Source organism: Poecilia reticulata, chromosome 21 (genome assembly GCF_904066995.2).
Source record: "Poecilia reticulata chromosome 21, P_reticulata-male-v2, whole genome shotgun sequence".
Lineage (NCBI taxonomy): Eukaryota > Metazoa > Chordata > Actinopteri > Cyprinodontiformes > Poeciliidae > Poecilia > Poecilia reticulata.
In genome coordinates, this window is record NC_088850.1 from 13327810 (window position 1) to 13337039 (window position 9230).

General features: G+C 42.2%; 1 protein-coding gene across 1 annotated transcript; it reads right to left on the reverse strand.

Annotated features, from left to right (window-relative positions):
* Window positions 1-5481: 5481 nt before the first annotated feature.
* sox7 (SRY-box transcription factor 7) lies at window positions 5482-8981 on the reverse strand. Its single transcript, XM_008397919.3, has 2 exons — window positions 8261-8981; window positions 5482-7313 (listed from the first exon to the last, which is right to left on the reverse strand). The coding sequence occupies exons 1-2, from the start codon at window positions 8490-8492 to the stop codon at window positions 6322-6324; spliced, it is 1224 nt and encodes a 407-aa protein (XP_008396141.2). The 5' UTR covers window positions 8493-8981; the 3' UTR covers window positions 5482-6321.
* Between the last annotated feature and the right edge of the window lie 249 nt (window positions 8982-9230).

Consider the following 9230-nt stretch of genomic DNA (forward strand, 5'->3'; position numbering starts at 1 on the left):
CAAAGGAGCATAAAAATTATTTAATCACGTGTGTGTGTAGTAATGAGTGAAGGTACTCGGCCAATCTAAGCATATTTGGCTGGACAGCGAGGGCACTAGTTTTGTTTTATGAATCATATTTGCTGAAACACTAGAGGCACAATGGCTCTCTTTGTGTCTCCCGAGCTGTCATCAAGTGGCCCACTGCTTTGCTTTGTCTATCCTCAACAGTAGCTGTTAAAAGCGGCTCTCTCACACACTGCTGAACTTATACCATCACTCATCTAAATCATTACACCGTCTGCTTTTCAGGATGCGTGCTGCGTAAACTCCGCCAGCGAGGCCCGAGCCAGTGTGACTGTATGTGGTCACATTGTAGTGCAAAAGATGGGAGGGGGGGGAGCGACCCTGAAAATCGGACTTAAGATCATAAACAAAATTTGACAAATTCCTTTAATGTTTAGCCACCTACTTCTATTTTCATGATTGAACATGTAATTAACTCACAACTTCTAAATAAATATGACCCAGGTACGGATAATTTAAATGTCCTTTACAATTTTACTCTTCGTCAGACTGTTCTACGAAAAACGCTTTGCTTCATAAAATTTGCTGGTAATCACATTTAAGCGTGTATCGGAATGTCTCTTCCAAATATTCCCACACTCCGAGATCACACGTGGAACACATAAGGATGTGCTATCTCTTAAATGGAACAACCACATTGCAATTAGGAAGCACAATAGGAACATCCTCCTCTACATCGAGGTGAAGAGTTACACCGCCCCAGGGAGAATGTGCAGCTCGCAAAAACAACCACATAGTGCTGCAGCATGCGCACGATAGACCAACGCAACATGCTGTGGGGAGAGAGCAATGCAGGCCAGGCTGTGCAAATAGGGCATGTTCCGCACTTGTCTATGCAGCACACGTGTATTAGCAAAGGTTGTGTGGTTTAAAGCAGTTTAAAAGCAGCTAAAGTACATTTCTCAGCGCGTGTTTCTTGCCAGTCTGCCAATTGCATCTAAAGCTTTAGTACTAAATAGAAATCTAGCCTTCTACGTCTCCTGGATTGGCAGCCATGTGCTGGCCTCCCTCTGTGCTTTCGCTGCTCGCTTGTATCTGCTCAGAACAGGTGCCGCATCCCGCTCGGCTGCCGCATTCGCAGCGCAGGTTGGGGCGGGAGGCCCTTGGCCGCTTGCACCGTCCCCCAAGTTTTCCAGGGGTCCCCATCTGCGTCCCCTGCACATCCGCTGCCACATGGCACCTGTCCCTCGACGAGTCTGGTCCATTCTTCGTCCGGCAACTAACGCGCCTGCCACCAAACACTCCGCCTGGTTTGGAGCCACAATGAGATGAAGAATAGCTGCACCCATAATCCCCTTGCTGTGAAATGTGTTTCTCTGTGTGCGATTTCCTTCTTTTCCTCCTTTGGCCACATTTAGGGCCAAGTACGAATTGTAAACAGGTTACTATGCTGCTGTAACACACTCCTACTGGAAATGCTCTCCAACAGCATTTAGTGTTTACAGACATAGATGGGTGTTTATCCGGGTAGTTTAATTTGGTGCAAAGTTCTCTGCATTTAGCGTGATTAGCGTGCCAAATGGCTTTGTTGTGATAATTCCCTCAAAAGCAACTTGAAGTTTTACGCCTATTTATGTCTTTGTGAAATATCTCAAGCTTAGTCAGACTGGATGGAGAGTGTGTGAACTGTTAACTTTTAAGTATTGCTACAGTTTTTGAGGACTATTGCTCCAGTCCTCAAATAGATTGAGAACTGGACTTTGAAGAAGTTATTTTAACTTGAAAACAAAGTTACCTAAACTGAGTACCCAACATTATTACAATGTCAGTCTGTACAACAATGACAAGTTACTTCATGGTCGCCACTATTTGTAGACTAGAATATTTCAAACACCACGATTTTAAATTGTGCATTCGATATCTGGCCTCTTGGAATGACTTTCACTGTCCTTTATTCAAAGAACTGATAAATATCTTAGTCTGGGGAGGCTTTCTGATCTTGGTGAGAAAGATCAGGTAGAGAGGAAATCATAGGTTGATTGTAACCAGTATTATTTTCACATTAGCTTCATAACGTCGTGTTTTCATGATATCCATTGTGTTGCAGCTCTGCCTGGACGTCAGTGATCGTTCTTCTGCTATAAGATAAACTTCTCCTTGGTATTTTGCAGTCTTCTTCAATTATCTGATATTTAACTCCATTTATCTTTCCGTCAACTCTGAAAATCTTCCCCTGCTGAAAGTAAAGAATTCATGATACTGTGACCACAATGTTTTACATTGAGAATGTGGCGTTCAGGGTGACACACAGAGCTATTTTGCAGCCACACACAATCCTTGACGTTCCTCAGTCCTCACAGAAAACATTCATTTCTACTGAGATTAAATTAAACACAACTGAACTCTATTGATCCAATCAGATTAATCAGTTGGATGGGTGGGTGGATGGATATGGATCGACAGATAGACAGATAAATTTAGAGTAAAATGGATATATATATATATATATATATATATATATATATATATATATATATATATATATATATATTTTTTTTTTTTTTTGGTTTACAATTATGCACTTCTATTTGCACATCAAGTTAAAATAAAATACATTATGCATGTCCCTGTAGAAGAACAGGCTGTAAGTTGCATCACTCCAACACCAGGCCAAATGTATTTTTGGGGAGTCTCTGCCTCCATCAGTGCTATATGCCTTAGTCACGTAGTTCGAATCAGCTACTTCCTCTTGACCTACAGTTATTACATTAAGAACGTCACATAGTTGGAATAGCCTGCTTCCAAATAAGATGTGACTGGACGCTCCCTCCCTGGCAACACAATGGACTCTGCATCAACCAGACAGTGAGCCTCCTCTGTCCCTCCTGAGAACAAGATCAGTGGTCAGCGCTCACTTCTGTCCCATCAACATGGCTAATACGTTACACAGCTGTGGTGGCTGCAGGTCACACACACACACACGCACACACAAACACACGCACGCACACACACAGGACTCAGACATATGCTAGGCTACTACTTGAACCGTTGGCGTTGTGTTAGACCAGCAGTCTTGTTTGTTTGCCCAGGGAAGTGACATGACGGCAGAGGAGGAAATAGGAAACATAACAGACTACCTGACAGACTCATTCCACAGGCTTGACCTGAGAGTGGAGCTGAGCCAAGCAGCAATCAGAGAGAAATAACAAGAACAGCCCCTTTTGTTTGTTCAGCCTATATCCTCATAATCACAAATATTGTAAACCCTACAATCTGTAAATGTGTGAAGAATTCAATTTGTCAAATTAGTAGCGATTGTAATGGGGGGAACGGGAACTATGGTAGTGATTCCTAGTTGAGTCGGTGTGTGTAAAGTTTTACGTTTCTGCAGTTCACTGAAGTGTCGTCCTACTACTTGTTGTCACATTACTCTCTCCGTGGATTCCTGCTGATTTATAGCTGCTGAAGCAGCACTAAAACCCGACTCTGCCTTTCAGCTTCCAGCTCCGTCTACAGGTTGATATGACAATGAGTCAACTTTGAAGGAGGAAAAAACGGAGCTTGACAAGTTGAGTGTTTTGCCCTCACTTCCCAAAAGTGTAATATTCTCAAGATGAACAAATTGCCCTGAAACAGGCCCATATGACTCTCCTGGGAATCTCACTGAAGACGTGTTTTGACGATCTTTGGCTCGACCAATTAGGCTGATCATATGCTGAGCTAGTAGTTTGATTCCCAGTGTCTCAAAATGTGGGGCATTATAAAGTAACTAATATTCCAAATGTTTGTATTTTTTATGTTTTATCCTAAATCCACTCATGTAAGTTGGTGTTTAAACACTCCCGAATGAGTAAGTAAAGATGAATCACTGTTTTTGTTTCTTTAACTTTCTTATCACTATTTGGGTTGTATAAAAAGACCAGATGATGATGACAAATAAATATTATTAATATAAAGATTTTTAAATTAAAAACAGTATTGTTTAAGTAAATTGCAATAATTTGAAATATGGTAAATATTTTAATTTAAAAAAAAAAACACCTTGTCTTTTTTGTTTACCTCAACTCACTGAAACAGAAAGCGATAAAGGAAGTTAGTTTTACCTTTTTCTTTTAATGCTTAATCAATGCACCTTATAATTAAATGTGAATCTGATGTGATGACGGAGGGTTGATGCGTAAGTTTTTGTCCTTGTCCGGGTTACCGTGTCCTACCCTCAGGTTATGTGATTGTGATTGTTGTGATACTGGACTTTTTCTTCATCAAGGGAGTCTGCTGCAACCCCCCCAGCTAACACAACGACAACTCTTGGGCCCGATGCTTGTCAAAGACCGCTTTTTTTACAAACACAAATGCCTGTGGCAGTCCCGGCCCGAATCCCATATTCAGAATTTGACGACGCTCAAACTGACCCACAGCAGAGTTTAAAACCCTCTGAGGTACGCAGGGTAATGGTCTAACCTCATAGAAATGAGAGCACTAGCCAACTGCAAACACCGCTACATGATGAATGTTGTCACTCCGCGCAGTACGATCACATTCGCAGCAAAGTGTCAAAGCGATGAAATCTGGGTTGGATATTGTCTCTAAAAAGGCCAGGTTTAGCACAAGTGTCTATGTGCTTGTGTTAAATATGCAAAAGGTCATGTTGTCACAAACCTCGCAGTGAAAAACGGTGGAAGACGAGTCGGTAAAGATGTTAATCAGCCCCGGTAGTCCTTCCTCCCGCCTTCTGAACAGCGGGTTCCCTTCTCTCAATCTGGCTCTTTTAATGCAGGGCCTAACCAGGCCCAAACATCCTGATGGAGAGAAGCTTTTCCCTTATCAGTCAGGAAACACTGCTCCTCCGCCACATCCTCTTTACAAGAAGCACGACTCAACCATTCCCAAAAAAATGCAGGAAGAGCAAGCCAGACTCCAGGATTTGTCAAAAGCCCCCCCAAATTCCTCTTATTGACACAGAAACAATTTCAAGAGAACGCAGAGAGGGCAAGAAGGGTAGGAGTAGGCAAAAGAAAAACGGAGGAATTAGAAGGGTTTAAATCATTATGTTGTTTTTTTATTTAGTTTTGAACAGATTACAAAAAGGTCTGCTTCAGCAAGATATACCATGGGGCGAGCAAGTGGGTGTGGGGGCGATGGGTTGGGAAGGGGGGCGGAGGGGGACCGGTGCGCGTTAGAACGACACCCAGAATAAGACTCCAGTAAAACAAAAGGAGGGCTGAGATGGAGGCGGGTGGCAATGAATGCGTCTGTTTTACAGTAATCCTCTGAAGCGGGATGATACGAAGGAAAAAGAGAGCCAATGGGAAACATGACGGAGAGGGTGGAAAAAGCAAGTGAGCGTCAGAACGGGTCGCTTAAACCTGAACAGAACCCAAAATAGAAGACACCCGGTGTGACGCCCGTTTTGAACGCGGATAGATGGCTTTACAATAGCTCCCAAAACGATCCCCCCAAAAAGTAGACGCTCTATAATGTTTTATTGTTTTATTTTTTTTTTATTCTAGGCATCTAGTCAATCTATGTGGCAGCATTTCAGTATATATCAGTTATTTCCAGTATTTTCTTTAAATAACAATGAACAAGGTTTGTTCTCTAGTGGTATTGTCATGATATAAAAATCAAATTTTCATAGTCTTCCATTAATCTAAATTAGCATACACTTAAATTTACCATCATCTTTCAATGAAGACGTTGACTATATGACTATAGTACTAGAGAAGTTGTTAAAATATGCCTTCCGTTCTTCATTATACACCACTTAATTGAATTGCATAAGAAATGTTCCGCTAAAACCATTTTTTTCAATTACAACTATTGAGGTAAAACTCCCAAACTGATGAGAGTGACAAAACAAAAAGGCAACATTCAAAATGGAAAAAGTATAGATAACAGCGTTACAATTATGCAACAAAAAACATCAACAGACTTAAATTAGCTTCTAAAGAGCATCTGTACATGCCTCCGCAGCTACATTAACTGGTGAATAAACAAGCTTTTTTTTTTTTTACGATTGTTGCACTAAAAGTTTGAAATTTCCTAGCAACTGGAGGTGGCGTTCTATAGTAGTCTGTGTCTGTGTCCCTGAGGTGTCCATCTCCGTATCTTCACGTGTCTCAGACTGCTTGTTGTTCACACCCGGCTCCAGACAAACATATTGCTCAGTAATCAGTTCAGTTTTTTTTTTTTTTTTTAGGAAAGGAGGAAGTTGCTCGTAGATGCTAAAAACTGCAACATTGTCCTTCATCTTTGAAACTGTCTCTACAATCTGTATTTTTCATCAGTCTTATGTCTGTAAGTGAACCAGCGGGCTTATGAGATGCCATAGTTGTTGTAGTAGGCCGCCGTTGCATCTGCGAGCACGGAAATTAGGCTAGTTTCTGTGGTGCTGCTGGGACACGCCGAGGCGGAGGTGGCGGTAGTCGATGCCACCTGGATGTGTCCAGTCACAGTCATGCCACTGGCTTGTTCAGGGTGGAAACCACCTCCAGTGGAGTTCAGGTACTGGTCGAACTCGTTACGATCCACCTCGCCCAGAAGCTCGGCTTGACTAAGCTGGTCCAAAGTCTCCAGGTGACCCTGAGTCTCTGGTGGGGGGGAAAGTTGACCCAGGTGACCCTGGTGGTGCCCATGGTGAATTGGCGGGAAAGACGAGGAGCTGTAGTAGGACAGGGGCGGGCCAGGGATCAGTCCACCGCTGCCTCCGGTTTGGGGTATGTGAGGAATATGACCTAAGTGTGCGCTCCCACAGTGGATATGGGTCTGTGTGTAGTCGGTGTGGTAAGGAGGTGGGCTGCCCATGTGTGTCTGGCTCTGGTGGTGTTCATCTGGACAGGAGACCGTGGACGAGCAGGAGACTGAAGAGCTACCGGACGTTGAGTAATAGGTCGGGGGCATATGCTCGTGGTCCATGGCATCTAAGGGGGACATCTCAGGAGGTGTGGGCAGGCCGTAGGGGTAGGTGTCAAAGCTGCTGCTGGAGCCAGCAGGCTCTCTGAAGGTTCTCACGCTGGGCAGAGCGGGGCTGGAGCCCGAGAAGGCGCCGCCGACTCCATTAGAGCTGCCCTCGTCTTTGTCCAGCGGGTGACTGAGGGCCCGCTGCTCAGGCAGGGAGACGTGGTCGGGAGCCAGCCCACTCAGGAGAAAACCGGGGTCCACTCTCTTGCAGATGCGTTTTAGCTGTTTCTTCCTGCGGGGACGATACTTGTAGTTGGGATAGTCCTGCATGTGCTGCACTCGGAGCCTCTCTGCTTCCTCCACGTACGGCCTTTTCTGTGGGGGAGTCAGAGCTTTCCACGACTTTCCTGCATTTAAAAAAGACCAAAAAGAAATAATTTTATTTGGACGGAAGTCTGGATAAGAGTCTAATTGTTTACATAAAGTAAAACTTTTCTTTGGCCTTTTTTAAATATATTTTTTAAGCAAAGCACAATAAATTAAATAAGAACATTTTAAATCAACATTTGCTATAACTTCAATGTAAATAGAAATATAAGTACTTTGCATACATTACTTTAAACATTTTATTCTTCTACGAGCCTATTTGGGTTTTACATTTACAATATGACTACAAATATTTATAACTAGAAATTATGCTGAATAGTGAAGAAAAGCTAAATACATTTAAAATGTATAATAATAGATACTTTTTTTGAAACAGAGAGAAAAAAGTTGGTGACAAAACACAACTTGGTTGTTGCTTTAACAAAAAAAAGACACAACTGAAAATGGAAGATTTACAAATAAATATTCTTCACACATTTTAAAACAGAATAATCAATATAACAAAATTAAATTTAAAAAACGTAAAAAAAAACCAAAACAAAACACGAATTAATGAGAAGTCACTTAAAAATAATGTTCTGGATTTTGATTTGTGATAGAAGTGCCAAAATTGCAGTTTACCTTTTCGAACTGTGCCTAACAAAACAATTGTCTGACTTTTCTCCGCCTTTTTTATTTAAATTAATTTGAATTACAGGGATGTGAATTCAAGGTGATTTTAACTTGGGAATAGTTTGCTTTTACGCATTGCCTTGCTATGACAGGCAATTTACAACTCGTGTTATAATTAGCTATTTTGATTTGCTACTTTTGTCGCGTTGAGACGGGGAAAAAAAACTTTTCTAAAGCAACACAGGCCTCAAGAGAAAGGAAGGTCAAATGTAAAATAATAATAATAATAATAATAATAATAATAATAATAATAATAATAATAATAATAATAATAATAATAATAACTTTTTCTTACCCAACATTTTGCTGAGCTCTGCATTGTGCAGGTCTGGGTTTTGAACCGCCAGCCGTTTGCGCTCGTCTTTGGCCCAGACCATGAACGCGTTCATGGGCCGCCTGATCCGCGGCTCCGGCGTCTTGTCCACGGGGGTCCTGTGCGAGACATGCGCGTCAGGGACATCTCCGTCTCCCGGAGGACAGTCGAAGGACTCCGGCCACGACGAGTACGCGCTGATGAGAGCAGCCATCTGAAGCGCGCTCCCTCCTCTCCAAACTTAAGAAGCGCGTCTGAGACTCTTAACGAAGTTGTGCGCTTTCTGTCTGCCTGCCCGCCGCCTGACTTAAAGCTGTGAAAAACTACAGTAAAAACAAAACAGACTTTTCACATTAAATTCCCGTGTTGCTTCAAGCTCTAGCTCAACCTGAACGCCTGAACAGATTTCAGGAGAACGCACAGATGCGCGCATACAGCTGCTCCTCCATGTGGGTTATGATTCTGTCTTTCCTGCTGGATGGGGGAAGGCTTTATATTTGAGGAGCAGGTTCCAGGAGAAACCCCGCAGGACTCTCGACTCCTCCTTGATTGCAAGTTAAACCCAGTGGAAGGGAAGGGATAGGGTGCAACATTTCAACACAAGTAACTCCTTAAACTAGCCTGCCAACACAACAGCTCTTGTCATTAACACAAATATTAATTAAACTAACAGAAGAACTCATAACATGAGATCCACATGGTTATTTCAAGCTCCGTGGTTTTAAAAAAAAGTTGTTGAATTCACATTGAACTCAGAATATATATATTTTGTTTTACTTATTTCTTTTTGGAATTTTATCTTTTCTGGTTTTCATGGAACACCTTGCATGACCAACTTGCCAAACCTGTTTTGCAGTCTTCTCATCTTTCAGAAAACTTCAGTTGTTAAGTGACATTTTGAGATTTCCATTGCACTTTATGCGTCAGGTTTTCCAGTTGTTGGGGGGTTTTT